The following is a 15,339-nucleotide window of genomic DNA, read 5'->3' as shown; positions in this document are numbered from 1 at the left end:
ACCAAAATCTGAATGGCTTAACAACATAACAGTGGCTTTAAACATCAGAAAATTTTTTCCTCCCAGTCCTAGGAGTTGGAAGTCCGAGATCAAGGTGTGGGCAGGGCTGGTTTCCCTCGAGACCTCTCTCCTTGCCTTGTAGATGGCCATCTTCTCTCCATGTCCTCACATGGTCATCCCTCTGTGTGTGTATCTGTGTCCTAATATCCTCTCCTTACAAGGACACCAGTCATGTTGGGTTAGGTTCCACCCCAGTGACTTCCATTTTTCTCAGTCACCCCTTTAAAGGCCACATCCCCCAATACATCTCCATTCTGTGGTCCTGGGGGTTAGGGCTCCAACATATGATTTCTGAGGGACATGATTCAGCCCACAACAGGTTCTAACCAGGGTGGGCTCTGGTCAGCTCTAACTTGTGAAGCTCACACTCTTCCTGGAGTTGAGATGGAGGAGAAGACTGCAGGTTGGAGGGCTTGGGGCGTGGTTAGAAGGCCACAGCTAGAATCCATTAGGGTCTAGGAGATCTGAGCTAGGAGAGTGCGAGTCCAGTGGGGTAAGGGAAGGAACGTGCGAGGTGGATGAGGTGGGGCCTGGTGTGGGCAGGGAAGGCATGCAGTGAGCCCAGATGTGGGCAGTGCTGGATTGACACTCTACCTGCGGTGGGGAGCACAACTGAGGGATGTCCGTGGGGCACTTGATGTCATGACTGGAAGGTGCCTTCTGAAGGTTCTCCCAGGAGAGATGTACATTGCATTGTTGCATGTGTGAGCTGGAGGAGCCTGGTTTGTACTCTGGGTGCAGACGAGGTCAGCACTTAGACAGTATAAATGGGTATAGGTAGGACAGATGTGCTCTGAGAAGACAAGAGGCCTGGATGGAACCAGTCCCCTGCCACCCTGCACCTCACTGGGCAAGACGCAAGATGATCACACTCTCATGTATGCATTGGTCTGCCTCTTCCCATGTCCTCCACCCTTGCTGCTTCTGTTCTCATCCTGAATGTTCCAGTCATACACCCAGTCCTTTTGAGGGGTTGATGGTTACTGTCCATCTAACCCTCTGCAGCCCTGCCTGCTCGGTTCATCCAAGATCTGAAGACCAAGGAGGCCACAGAAGGGGCCACGGCCACACTGCACTGTGAGCTGAGCAAGGCAGCCCCTGTGGAGTGGAGGAAGGGGCCCGAGACCCTGAGACCCGGGGACAGAGTGAGCCTGAGGCAGGACGGAGCCGTGTGTGAGCTGGAGATCCGTGGCCTGGTTGTGGCAGATGCCGGGGAGTACTCATGCGTATGTGGACAGGAGAAAACCTCAGCCATGCTCACCGTCAGGGGTAAAGACCCATGTGGCCAGCAGAGCTGTGTTTTGGTGTCCAATTATTGACTTCCTGGTTTCCCCATGCACTCATCCCATCCACCCTCCTTGTCTCAATGTCACCCTCTTCCTATAACTCCATGGAATTCCTTCCTCCTTCCTGGGCTGTTGTGTGAACCATGAGAAACCAGCTCTGAGCTACTTCCCACCCCTCGTGTCACTGCAGGTTCTGTCCTGTTGTCCTGTTGGAGTCTGTTTTTTCCTCTGTCCTGTCATGTCTCCAAAGTTCTCCTGAGACTCTGATGTTCTGTGTTCATCTGACCCTGCCCAGCCCTACCTGCTGAGTTCATAGGAAGACTGCGAAGCCGGGAGGCCGCAGAAGGGGCCACAGCCACGCTGCACTGTGAGCTGAGCAAGGAAGCCACTGTGGAGTGGAGGAAGGGGCCCGAGACCCTGAGATCTGGGGACAGAGTGAGCCTGAGGCAAGACGGAGCTGCGTGTGAGCTGGAGATCCGTGGCCTGACCGTGGAGGATGCTGGGGAGTACTCATGTGTGTGTGGGCAGGAAAGGACATCAGCCACGCTCACCGTCAGGGGTAAAGACCACATGTGACCACGTGGACTGGCATTTAGTGGCTGCCCATCGCCTCTCTGCTCTCAGTTTCCTTTTCTACCCTGCTCTCTCACTATCCTTTCCCTTCCATAATTCTTTTGTTGTCCCTGTCATGGTCCTTGTCTGTTGTATGGCACATGTACAGGTTGGACCTTTAAATATCACAGTCCACAGTGTGTACTGGGCACACCCAGCAGGTGGTCCATGTCCAGTTATGTTTTGTACCTTCTATGAACTATCCACGTCCTGTTTCTTCTATGTGTTCAGAGAGCGTGATAGTGTTTGTGTGTTTCCGACCATCTCCAGGCCTGCCTGCCAAATTCACAAAGGGTCTGAGGAAGGAGGAGGCCACAGAAGGGACCACGGCCATGCTGCACTGTGAGCTGAGCAAGGCAGCCCCTGTGGAGTGGAGGAAGGGGCCCGAGACCTTGAGACCCGGGGACAGAGTGAGCCTGAGGCAGGACGGAGCCGTGTGTGAGCTGGAGATCCGTGACCTAGTTGTGGAAGATGCCGGGGAGTACTCGTGTGTGTGTGGTCAGGAGAAAACTTCATCCACACTCACTGTCAGGGGTAAAGACCCATGTGGCCAAGCAGAGCTGTGTTTTGTTGTCCACTTATTGACTTCAGGGCATCCCCTTGCACTTATCCCAACTACCCTCCTCACTTCAGTGCCACCCTCTTCCCATAACTCCACGGAATTCCTTCCCCCTCCTGGGCTGTTGTGTGAACCACGAGAAACCAGCATCTAAACTATGTTCCACCCTTGTGTCACTGAAGCTTCTGTCCTATTTTCCTGTAGTAGTTTGTGTCTTTTCCTTTGTCCTGTCATGTGATGCCTTTGAAGTTCTCCCACGACTCTGATGTCTGTGTCTGTCTGATCATCCTCAGCTCTGCCTACGGAGTTCATAAGAAGATTGAGTAGCAAGGAGGCCACGGAAGGGACCACGGCCACGCTGCACTGTGAATTGAGCAAGGAAGCCACTGTGGAGTGGAAGAAGGGACCTGAGACCCTCAGAGCTGGAGACAGAGTGAGCCTGAGGCAGGATGGAGCCGTGTGTGAGCTGGAGATCCGTGGCCTGACCGTGGAGGATGCTGGGGAGTACTCGTGTGTGTGCGGGCAGGAGAGGACATCAGCCACGCTCACCGTCAGGGGTAAAGACCACATGTGACCACGTGGACTGGCATTTGGTGGCTGCCCATCACCTCTCTGCTCTCAGTTTCCTTTTCTACTTTGTTGTCTCACTATCCTTTTCCTTCCATAATTCTTTTGTGGTCCCTGTCTGCTGTGTGGCACATGTACAGGTTGGACCTTTAAATGTCACAGTCCACAGTGTGTACTGGGCACACCCAGCAGGTGGTCGGTGTCCATTTGGGTTTTGTGTCCTCTGTACTGTGCACATCCTGATTCTTCTGGGTGTTCAGAGAGTGTGATAGTGTGTGTTTCTGACCATCTCCAGGCCTGCCTGCCAAGTTCACAAAGGGTCTGAGAAAGGAAGAGGCCATGGAAGGGACCACGGCCATGCTGCGCTGTGAGCTGAACAAGGCAGCCCCTGTGGAGTGGAGGAAGGGGCCCGAGACCCTGAGACCCGGGGACAGAGTGAGCCTGAGGCAGGACGGAGCCGTGTGTGAGCTGGAGATCCGTGACCTAGTTGTGGAAGATGCCGAGGAGTACTCGTGTGTGTGTGGTCAGGAGAAAACTTCATCCACACTCACTGTCAGGGGTAAAGACCCGTGTGGCCAAGCAAAGCTGTGTTTTGTTGTCCAATTATTGACTTCATGGCATCCCCTTGCACTTATCCTCCCTGCCCTCCTGATTCAGTGCCACTCTCTTCCCGTAACCCCACGGAATTGCTTCCTCCTTCTGGGCTATTGTGCGAATCATGAGCAACCAGCATCTGAGCTGCTTCCCACCCCTCATGTCACTGCACGTTCTGTCCTGTTTCCTGTTGGAGTCTGTGTCTTTTACTCCATCCAGGCATGTGCTGTCCCCCAATAATCTCCAGAGAATCTGATGTTCCCCACACCATCCAACCCTCTCCAGCCCTGCCCAGCAGATTCATACAAACATCTGGCCTGAGGAGTCTGCAGAAGGTGTCACAGCCACACATTGAAGGGACTGGGCTGAGGGAAGCCCCAGTCCACAGCGTGTGCTTGGCACACCCAGCACATTGTCCGTGTCCAGTTCTGTTTTGTGTCTTCTCTGTGATGCCCATGTCCTGTCTAATCTGTGCCTTTAGAGAGTGTTGTAGTGTTTGTGTCTTCCTGATTTTCCCAGCCCTTCCCACCAAGTTCACAAAGGGTCTGAGGAAGGAAGAGGCCACAGAAGGGGCCATGGCCACACTGCACTGCGAGCTGAGCAAGGCAGCCCCTGTGGAGTGGAGGAAGGGGCCTGAGACCCTCAGAGCTGGAGACAGAGTGAGCCTGAGGCAGGATGGAGCCGTGTGTGAGCTGGAGATCTGTGGCCTGACCGTGGAGGATGCTGGGGAGTACTCATGTGTGTGCGGGCAGGAAAGGACATCAGCCACGCTCACCGTCAGGGGTAAAGACCACATGTGACCACGTGGACTGGCATTTGGTGGCTGCCCATTACCTCTCTGCTCTCAGTTTCCTTTTCTACCCTGCTTTCTCACTATCCTGTTCCTTTTCCTTCCATAATTCTTTTTTGTTTACAAATTCCCTTGGTTTTTTGGGTTTTTTTCAAAATCCCCCTTTGTTTTTGTTTTTTTTAACATCTTTATTGGTGTATAATAGCTTTACAATGGTGTGTTAGTTTCTGCTTTATAACAAAGTGAATCAGCTATACATATACATATATCCCCAATCCCCTCCCTCTTACATCTCCCTCCCACCCTCCCTATCCCACCCCTCTAGGTGGTCACAAAGCACCGAGCTGATCTCCCTGTGCTATGCTGCTGCTTCCCACTAGCTAGCTATTTTTCCATAATTCTTTTATTGTCCCTGTCATGGTCCCTGTCTGTTGTGTGGCACATGTACAGGTTGGACCTTTAAATGTTACAGTCCACAGTGTGTCTGGGCACACCCAGCAGGGGATCTGTGTCCAGTTGTGTTTTCTGTCTTCTCTGTGATGTCCATGTCCTGTCTAATCTGTGCCTTTAGAGAGTGTTATAGTGTTTGTGTCTTCCTGATTTTCCCAGCCCTTCCCACCAAGTTCACAAAGGGTCTGAGGAAGGAAGAGGCCGTGGAAGGGACCACAGCCACGCTGCGCTGTGAGCTGAACAAGGCAGCCCCCGTGGAGTGGAGGAAGGGGCCCGAGACCCTGGGAACCAGGGACAGAGTGAGCCTGAGGCAGGACGGGGCCCTGTGTGAGCTGGAGATCCGTGGCCTGACTGTGGAGGATGCTGGGGAGTACTCGTGTGTGTGCGGGCAGGAGAGGACATCAGCCACGCTCACCGTCAGGGGTAAAGACCACATGTGACCACGTGGACTGGCACTTGGTGGCTGCCGATCACCTCTCTGCTCTCACTTTTCTTTTCTACCTGCTCTCTCACTATCCTTTTCCTTCCATAATTCTTTTGTTGTCCCTGTCATGGTTCCTGTCTGCTGTGTGGCACATGTACAGGTTGGACCTTTAAATGTCACAGTCCACAGTGTGTACTGGGCACACCCAGCAGGTGGTCAGTGTCCAGTGGGGTTTTGTGTCCTCTGTACTGTGCATGTCCTGATTCTTCCGTGTGTTCAGAGAGCGTGATAGTGTGTGTGTGTTTCCGACCATCTCCAGGCCTGCCTGCCAAGTTCACAAAAGGTCTGAGGAAGGAAGAGGCCATGGAAGGGACCACGGCCACGCTGCGCTGTGAGCTGAGCAAGGCAGCCCCCGTGGAGTGGAGGAAGGGGCCCGAGACCCTGGGAACCAGGGACAGAGTGAGCCTGAGGCAGGACGGGGCCCTGTGTGAGCTGGAGATCCGTGGCCTGGTTGTGGCAGATGCCGGGGAGTACTCGTGTGTGTGTGGTCAGGAGAAAACTTCATCCACACTCACTGTCAGGGGTAAAGACCCATGTGGCCAAGCAGAGCTGTGTTTTGTTGTCCAATTATTGACTTCATGGCATCCCCCTGCACTTATCCTCCCTGCCCTCCTCGATTCAGTGCCACTCTCTTCCCGTAACCCCACGGAATTGCTTCCTCCTTCTGGGCTATTGTGCGAACCACGAGCAACCAGCATCTGAGCTGCTTTCCACCCCTCGTGTCACTGCACGTTCTGTCCTGTCTCCTGTTGGAGTCTGTGTCTTTTACTCCATCCAGGCATGTGCTGTCCCCCAATAATCTCCAGAGAATCTGATGATCCCCACACCGTCCAACCCTCTCCAGCCCTGCCCAGCAGATTCATACAAACATGTGCCCTGAGGAGTCTGCGGAAGGTGTCGTAGCCACACACTGAAGGGACTGGGCCGAGGGAAGCCCCAGTCCACAGCGTGTGCTTGGCACATCCAGCACATTACCCGTGTCCAGTTGCATTTTGTGTCTTCTCTGTGATGCCCATGTCCTGTCTAATCTGTGCCTTTAGAGAGTGTTATAGTGTTTGTGTCTTCCTGATTTTCCCAGCCCTTCCCACCAAGTTCACAAAGGGTCTGAGGAAGGAAGAGGCCACAGAAGGGGCCACGGCCACACTGCACTGCGAGCTGAGCAAGGCAGCCCCTGTGGAGTGGAGGAAGGGACCTGAGACCCTCAGAGCTGGAGACAGAGTGAGCCTGAGGCAGGATGGAGCTGTGTGTGAGCTGGAGATCCGTGGCCTGACCGTGGAGGATGCTGGGGAGTACTCGTGTGTGTGTGGGCAGGAGAGGACATCAGCCACTCTCACCGTCAGGGGTAAAGACCACATGTGACCACGTGGACTGGCATTTGGTGTCTGTCCATCACCTCTGTGCTCTCAGCTTCCTTTTCTACCCTGCTCTCTCACTATCCTGTTCCTTTTCCTTCCATAATTCTTTTTTTTTCAAATTCCCCGTGGTTTTTTGGGTTTTTTTTCAAAGTCCCCCTTTGTTTTTGTTTTTTTTAACATCTTTATTGGAGTGTAGTAGCTTTAAAATGGTGTGTTAATTTCTACTTTATACCAAAGTGAATCAGTTATACATATACCTAAGTTCCCATATCCCCTCCCTCTTATGTCTCCCTCCCACCCTCCCTATCCCACCCCTCTAGGTGGGCACAAAGCACCGAGCTGATCTCCCTGTGCTATGCGGCTGCTTCCCACTAGCTATCTATTTTTCCGCAATTATTTTATTGTCCCTGTCATGGTCCCTCTCTGCTGTGTGGCACATGTACAGGTTGGACCTTTAAATGTCACAGTCCACAGTGTGTACTGGGCACACCCAACAGGTGGTCAGTGTCCAGTGGGGTTTTGTGTCCTCTGTACTGTGCATGTCCTGATTCTTCCGTGTGTTCAGAGAGCGTGATAGTGTTTGTGTGTTTCCAACCATCTCCAGGCCTGCCTGCCAAGTTCACAAAAGGTCTGAGGAAGGAAGAGGCCATGGAAGGGACCACGGTCACGCTGCGCTGTGAGCTGAACAAGGCAGCCCCTGTGGAGTGGAGGAAGGGGCCCGAGACCCTGGGAACCAGGGACAGAGTGAGCCTGAGGCAGGACGGAGCCGTGTGTGAGCTGGAGATCCGTGGCCTGGTTGTGGCAGATGCCGGGGAGTACTCGTGTGTGTGTGGTCAGGAGAAAACCTCATCCACACTCACTGTCAGGGGTAAAGACCTGTGTGGCCAAGCAAAGCTGTGTTTTGTTGTCCAATTATTGACTTCATGGCATCCCCCTGCACTTATCCTCCCTGCCCTCCTCGATTCAGTGCCACTCTCTTCCCGTAACCCCACGGAATTGCTTCCTCCTTCTGGGCTATTGTGCGAACCACGAGCAACCAGCATCTGAGCTGCTTTCCACCCCTCGTGTCACTGCACGTTCTGTCCTGTCTCCTGTTGGAGTCTGTGTCTTTTACTCCATCCAGGCATGTGCTGTCCCCCAATAATCTCCAGAGAATCTGATGATCCCCACACCGTCCAACCCTCTCCAGCCCTGCCCAGCAGATTCGTACAAACATGTGCCCTGAGGAGTCTGCGGAAGGTGTCGCAGCCACACATTGAAGGGACTGGGCCGAGGGAAGCCCCAGTCCACAGCGTGTGCTTGGCACACCCAGCACATTACCTGTGTCCAGTTGCATTTTGTGTCTTCTCTGTGATGCCCATGTCCTGTCTAATCTGTGCCTTTAGAGAGTGTTATAGTGTTTGTGTCTTCCTGATTTTCCCAGCCCTTCCCACCAAGTTCACAAAGGGTCTGAGGAAGGAAGAGGCCACAGAAGGGGCCACGGCCACACTGCACTGCGAGCTGAGCAAGGCAGCCCCTGTGGAGTGGAGGAAGGGGCCTGAGACCCTCAGAGCTGGAGACAGAGTGAGCCTGAGGCAGGATGGAGCCGTGTGTGAGCTGGAGATCCGTGGCCTGACCGTGGAGGATGCTGGGGAGTACTCGTGTGTGTGCGGGCAGGAGAGGACATCAGCCACGCTCACCGTCAGGGGTAAAGACCACATGTGACCATGTGGACTGGCATTTGGTGGCTGCCCATTACCTCTCTGCCCTCAGTTTCCTTTTCTACCTGCTCTCTCACTATCCTTTTCCTTCCATAATTCTTTTGTTGTCCCTGTCATGGTCCCTGTCTGCTGTGTGGCACATGTACAGGTTGGACCTTTAAATGTCACAGTCCACAGTGTGTACTGGGCACATGCAGCAGGTGGTCTGTGTCCAGTTGGGTTTTATATCTTCTATGAACTATCCACGTCCTGTTTCTTCTGCGTGTTCAGAGAGCATGATAGTGTGTGTTTCTGACCATCTCCAGGCCTTCCTGCCAAGTTCACAATGGGTCTGAGGAAGGAAGAGGCCATGGAAGGGGCCATGGTCACGCTGTGCTGTGAGCTGAACAAGGCAGCCCCTGTGGAGTGGAGGAAGGGGCCTGAGACCCTCAGAGCCGGGGACAGAGTGAGCCTGAGGCAGGATGGGGCCATGTGTGAGCTGGAGATCCGTGGCCTGACCGTGGAGGATGCCGGGGAGTACTCATGTGTGTGCGGGCAGGAGAGGACCTCTGCCACGCTGACCATTAAGGGTAAAGATGGCCCTGTGGGCTTACTTGGGAGCCTGTACTTGTGCCCTTGTCTCTTGTGCCCACACTGGCTCCCCATGAGTGCTTTCCTCCTCTGTGCCATGTGCAGTTTCTTTATGCCACCCTTGTGCTGCCCCGTTAGAGCTTTGTTCAGTGTCCTTGTGTCTGCGTACTGATCTCCAGCCAAATGACCTCACATGGCTTAAGCTCCCCGTAGAGAAAGAACTCCCCCCTTATTCCCCTCCCTCCACCCGTCATAATGCAGTCAACTTTCTCCTTATAGTCCAAAGCCTCTAGTTAGGATCTGATGGTCATGGCCCCGCCCTAGGGGTCCAAGGAGATCCCCCTGCCCCCACCTTGATGACCTGGAGGGATACAGGCCTGTCTGTGGGCTTCCTGGGTGGAGATCAGCATGAGAATAGCCTGGGTCAGATCCAGAGCTCCTCTCATAGCCCCCAGTTCAGTCCCTCCTTCCCCTTAGAGTGGACCCAGGCCCATGACTCCATTTCTACCTCCAGCCTCCAGGATCCCGTGGCACTGGGTGCTTTGGGCAGGTCAGGCAGCTGGGGTGAAGCCATGGGCCACACCTGGCCTAGGCCCTGGGTGGGTCTGACTGGGTTTTGGGGTGCCAGTCTCCTGGCTGGGTGTCTGGGCACCAGCCTTGGGGCTGACCTTCTCTCTCCCCTTCACCCCCTGACCCCCACCCCACAGCCCCACAGGTGGTGTTCAGGAAGCCACTGCAGAGCCTGCATGCTGAGGAGGGCACCTCAGCCAGCCTGCGGTGTGAGCTGTCTGAGCCTAGCGCCGCTGTGGTCTGGAGTAAGTGTGGCCTGGAGCTGCAGGCTGATGAGCGCTGGGAGCCACAGCAGCGGGGCCACATGGCGGAGCTGGTGCTTCGGGACTTGCGCCGGGAGGACACTGGAGAATACACCTGCACCTGCGGCTCCCAGACCACCAGCGCCACCCTCACCGTCACAGGTGGGCCCCGAGGCCGGCCCCACGTACTGTGGGGGATTGTCAGGGCCGCACCTCCACCCTGGAGGTGACATGGGCTCGCACGTGCAACGCGGGGCAGACCTGGCCTGAAGCTCTTCCCCCCGCTACCTCTCCGCCTTAGCTGCACGCCTTTGGGCCCCCCTGCCCTCATAGCTGCTCCTGCACCTGCCCTCATATTCTCCCTCACCCCTGTAGTTGCACCCGTGAGGTTCCTTCGGGAGCTGCAGGCCCAGGAGGTAGACGAGGGTGCAACGGCACACCTGCGCTGTGAGCTGAGCCGGGCAGGCGCCAGCGTGGAATGGCGCAAGGGCTCCCTGCAGCTCTTCCCCTGTGCCAAGTACCAGATGGTGCTGGAGGGCACAGCCGCTGAGCTGCTGGTGCACGGTGCTGAGCAGGAGGATGCCGGCGACTACACCTGCGACACAGGCCACGCACAGAGTACTGCCAGCCTCTCTGTCCGCGGTGAGCTTTCCAGGGCCCCTGCCCTCCCTGGGCCCCTCAGCCCCCATGGAGCTGGCAGGCGCCTTGAGTCGCAGCCCTAAGAGCCCCTCCCTGACCCCCCAGCCCCTAGGCCCACGTTTAAGACGGAGCTGCAGAGTGCAGAGCAGGAGGCGGGTGGTGTGGCCCGGCTGTGCTGCCAGCTGAATGACTCAGAGCCTGGGGCCCCCGTGCTGTGGCTCAAGGAGGGCATGGAACTGCAAGGGAGTCCCAAGTATGAGATGCGACGCAAGGGAGCCACGTGTGAGCTGCTGATCCACGGACTTGGGGCCGAGGACTCGGGCGAGTACACCTGCGTGGTGGGCGGCCAGAGGACCTTGGCCTCTCTCAGAGTCAAAGGTGAGCCCTCCCTGCCACACCCACTCCCCACACAGCTGCCCTGGGGGCACACCTGGCCCACCCCGGTACCCCCTCTTGCTGGGTGCTGTTCTGGGGTGGCTCTAAGACCCCTGGGGTTACAAGCTTTCTCTGCACCACTCTGGCGCTGGCGCCCCTAGAAAAGAGCGTCGATGGTGAGGAAACCGTAGCCCCTGAACACTGCCCTGCCTCCCGCCCCTGCCAGCAGGTGGGGCAGCCTGGCCTGGGCCACCCTCTGTGAGCTCCTGCCTGTCTGTCCGGAAGGTCTTGCCTCCCTGATGTCCCAGCCAAGGCAGGGCTGGCCACAGGGGAGGGGGGGAAGGAACAAAAGCAGCCCACCCACCCCCAATTCCTCCAAACAGAGGTGCCCCCAGCCCAAGCTCTGTCCCCAGTAGCTCAGTGTCGTGGTAGGGAGCTGTGTTGTGAGCAAACTGGGTGATGAATCTCACATGGGGCAGATAGAGGCTGTGTGGCAGGAGAAGAGCATGAGAGTGCCTGGGAGGGCTTCCTGGAGGTGAGTTGGGGCGGGGGGCATGGGAGCTTGGCCCAGGTGCTCTGACTTGGCTGGTAAAGGCCCCCTTTGCCCACACTCCAGAGCCTGAGGTGACTATTGTGCGGGGCCTGGTTGACAGCGAGGTGCAGGCCGACGGGGAAGCAGAGTTCAGCTGTGAAGTGTCACGGGCCGAGGCCGTGGCCGTGGAGTGGCGCCTCCAGGGCCTGCCACTGCAGAGCAGTGAGGTGACAGAAGTGGCCGTGCGGGGTGGCCGCACCCACACACTCAGGCTGAAGCGCGTGACTCCCGAGGATGCGGGCACTGTCTCCTTCCACGTGGGCCTCCACACATCCTCTGCCCAACTCACCGTCACAGGTAGCAGGAGCTGGGCCTCACTGCTCCCTGCGCTTGGGGCCAGAGCATCCAGGTCCTCCTTGGGCCAAGCCCTGTCAAGGGACAGTGATAGATGACAAGTTTTCCTACCTTTGAGCGTGGGGAACTGGTGATGAATGAGTGCTTCTGGGGTGACCCAAGATGTTGGGGTACAGTGGTGCCCAGTGTGCTTGTCTTCGGGGATTGGGGCAGGGGTGCTGGGGGCGGACCCTGGGCACTGGGAGGTGCTACTGACGGTGGGGGAGGGGCATCCCAGACACGGAGGCTGATGTCATGCCTCTACCCCACCCCCAACCCATGCAGCCCCTGAGGTGACCATCCTGGAGCCCTTGAAGGATGTGCAGCTCAGCGAGGGCCAGGACGCCCACTTCCAGTGCCAACTGTCAAGGAGCCTGGGCCAGGAGGCCCACTGGGCCCTGGGAGGGGTGCCCCTGCAGGCCAACGAGATGAACGACATCACGGTGGAGCATGGCACACTCCACTTGCTCACTCTGCACAAGGTGGCGTTCCCCAGACCTGCCTGTGCCCCGCAATGCATCCAGGGGCCTTCCCACCACCCAGGGGTGGGAGAGAGGGAAGGTTTCAACTCCAGTGGAAGTGGGCTGGGGACTTGCAAAGTAGAGGTGGTTGAAATGGCACTGCTGGGCTGATGCCCCCATCTCTGCTTCCACAGGTGACCCCTGAAGATGCTGGAACCATCAGTTTTCAAGTGGGCTCATGTCGCTCAGAGGCCCAGCTGAAGGTCACAGGTGGGCAGCCCCCTCCTACACCCAGCCTTCCTGCTTGTAGGTGTCCATGTTTCCCTACTCAAGGAACTGTTGGCAGGTGGTAAGGCCAGAAACCTGAGCCTTCCAGCAGTGATCTTGCTGTGGGGTGACAGTTTTCCACTCTTGACCACTAAAGCCACTGGAGGTGGGCTAGTGAAGATCAGCCTGAGAAATTCTGGTGTACGTTGGGTTCTTGTGTGGCATCAGTGCTGTGTGTAGGAGGGAGATGGGGAGTCTGGCTGCTGGGGACTTGGGCCCTGAGATGGAGGCAGGGCCTTCTGGACTTGTACCCTCCATATAGCTACTCCTTGTGATGCAGGTTTGTGTGCTCTTGTCCACATTTACACACACCTGCATACCTGACAGGCTCCCAGATGTTGATACAGTAGCACACCTGTGACACGTGAGTGGTTTGGGGCATAGTGTACCTGAGCCCAGACATGCAAATAGGATTTAAGGACCTTCAACTTGTTATACCTGGTCCCCAGAGTTAGTCATCTCTGGATACCTGGCCATGAGAGACCCTCCCTTGCTGTCCTACTCCTGGTTCTCATACTGGTCCCGTCCATCTACCATCCACTGGCCATCAACCCATCCACCATTTACCCATCCATCTATGCATGCATGCATGCATCCATCCACCCCTCTACTCCATCCATCCTTCGATCCATCTGTCCATCCATTTATCCAGCATCCATCCATTCATCCACCATCCATCGTCTATCCATCCATCCACCCACAATTATCTACCATCAGTACATTTATCCATCCACCATCTATCCATCATTAATTCATCCATCCATCCACCATCTCCCCATGCATCTAGCATCTACCCATCTATCCACCATCTATCGACCATCAATCATCCATCCATCCATCTAATCATCATTCTACTACCATCCATCCCTATGTCCACCCGTCCATCCATCTGTCCACCATCTACCCATTCATCCACCCATCCATCCGTTTATCCATCTACCATTCAGCCATCCAGCCAGCCATCATTTGTCCATTATCTGTCCATCCATCCACCATCCATCCACTCATCCATCCACTGTCTATCCATCATATATTTACTATCTACCTCGAGAGGGGCCATTTGCAGCTCTCCCCCTCAGGGAGTCCCCAATCTGCTGGGGGAGTTGTACATGGAGACAGTGTGTCCTGAGTCCCAGGTGTCCCCACCCCGAGTCTTCATGTGGCCTGTGAGGCTGGGAAAGCCTCCAGAGTGCAGTGTCCTCAAGTTGAATGATGGGAAGGGGCAGTATCCTGTGTGTCCTGAGCAGAGTCAGGCCAGGAAGGGCCTCATGTATTCATCAGAGTGGGTGTCTGTGAGAGGCAGCATGGAGCTGGGTCTGGTCTTGCAGATCCCACTGAGGGAAGTGCCTTGGCCCCTCTCAACCCGGTGTCCCCAGTTGGGGTGAACTGGCTCATGTACAGACAGCAGCTGTGGCTTCAGGCAGAGAGCCATGAGCATGAGCTTGTGCAGATGGGTGGTTGGTGGGGTACAGGGAAGCTTGGGAACTGTGCTGAAGATGGGAATGGGGAGCTGGTGGAGCAGGTTTGGGGATACAGTTAGATGTGCACTCTTGGGAAAACATGGAGGGGCTGGTGTGGGCCCGGGACTGGAGAGTTGATGGTGCATGCCTAGGAGGGACGTGGAGGGCTTCTGAGGGAGAGCCTGGCTGGGGCGGGTGTGCAGGCACAGAGTAGGCATCTGGGAAACCCCCTGGGCTCACGCCCTGCTGTGTGACAGGTCAGGGGGAAATTGCCATTTTGCATTAGGGCACCAGAGCCTTAGGGCCAAAAGGACCTTAGGGGACATCTGGACAAATGGCCTTCTGGGGATGGGAGAAGCATCTGCTTCCACAACCCCAGGAAGGAAGGCTCACTTCCTGAGCAGACACCCTCCCTCTCAGAGAGGTGGACCCTATGACCTCTCTTCTCTATCCCACACCGAACCCCATGAAATGGCAGCCATGGGACTTGGGGCTTGCCAATGCTGCCTTCTGAAAAGGGTGAGATGCAGGTCATTGGTCTCCTTTGATGAAACCGAACATGTTCTGAAGGGGGCTGTGAGGTGCAGGGGGGCTGAGCTGGCTTTCCACAGGCTATGGGTGGTCTTCATGTCTCATTCTGTGAGCGGGGGTGCCAGCTTGCCTGGGTAGATTTCTAGACCCCAGCCCCAGGCTGTCTCCAGCGTGGTGGACCTCAGGGTGGCCCCACAGACCCAGGGTACCCCCAGCTCCCCTCCTTTCGCCCTCTTGCACAGAGGCAGCACCGTGCCTGGTACGTGGCTTACAGAACGTGGACGTCTTTGCGGGGGAGGTGGCCACGTTCTCCTGTGAGGTGTCCCGTGCGGGTGGGCCGGAGGCCCACTGGTGGCTGGATGGGACCCTGCTGCAGGACGGCCCCCAGAGTGCCATCTCCGTGCGTGATGGGACCTTCCACTCTCTCACGCTCTCAGGCCTGGGGGTTGCTGACTCAGGCACCATCACCTTCCGGGCAGGGCCCTTGGTCTCCAGGGCCAAGTTGTTGGTCAAAGGTACCAGCCGATGGAACCCTGCCCTATGCTGGAGCTTCTGCCCCTGCTGCCCCTGCACGCTTCCTGCGGCCTCCCAGGGTGGGAGTTCAGGGACTGGCCTCCAGCACGCAGACAGGGCATCTCTCCGTGTGTACCATGAGTGGGCACTGTGGGCAGGCTGCAGTCCCACCTGGGGGATGAGAAAGAAGGCCGGACTCAGCAGTGAAACTGGAGGCCGACCCCATTCCCACCTGCTTATAGGGCCCTGGGCACAGCTGCCCACCTGGC

At 56.4% G+C, this 15,339-nt stretch overlaps 1 protein-coding gene across 1 annotated transcript in view; it reads left to right on the top strand.

Annotated features, from left to right (window-relative positions):
• Positions 1-15,339, top strand: part of OBSCN (obscurin, cytoskeletal calmodulin and titin-interacting RhoGEF) — a 154,880-nt gene that overhangs the window by 91,510 nt on the left and 48,031 nt on the right. Inside the window, 14 exon segments of the mRNA XM_081234056.1 lie at positions 1,066-1,329; positions 1,642-1,905; positions 2,229-2,492; positions 2,811-3,074; positions 3,380-3,643; positions 4,198-4,461; positions 5,078-5,341; positions 8,181-8,444; positions 9,735-10,001; positions 10,215-10,481; positions 10,584-10,856; positions 11,470-11,742; positions 12,064-12,260; positions 12,434-12,509. Coding sequence (XP_081090182.1) covers positions 1,066-1,329; positions 1,642-1,905; positions 2,229-2,492; positions 2,811-3,074; positions 3,380-3,643; positions 4,198-4,461; positions 5,078-5,341; positions 8,181-8,444; positions 9,735-10,001; positions 10,215-10,481; positions 10,584-10,856; positions 11,470-11,742; positions 12,064-12,260; positions 12,434-12,509 — 3,465 coding nt within the window.

Source organism: Mesoplodon bidens, assembly GCF_964165515.1.
Source record: "Mesoplodon bidens genome assembly, chromosome: 4".
Taxonomy (NCBI): domain Eukaryota; kingdom Metazoa; phylum Chordata; class Mammalia; order Artiodactyla; family Ziphiidae; genus Mesoplodon; species Mesoplodon bidens.
The sequence above is the reverse complement of the archived record's forward strand: the minus strand, read 5'-3'. Positions and strand labels throughout refer to the sequence as shown.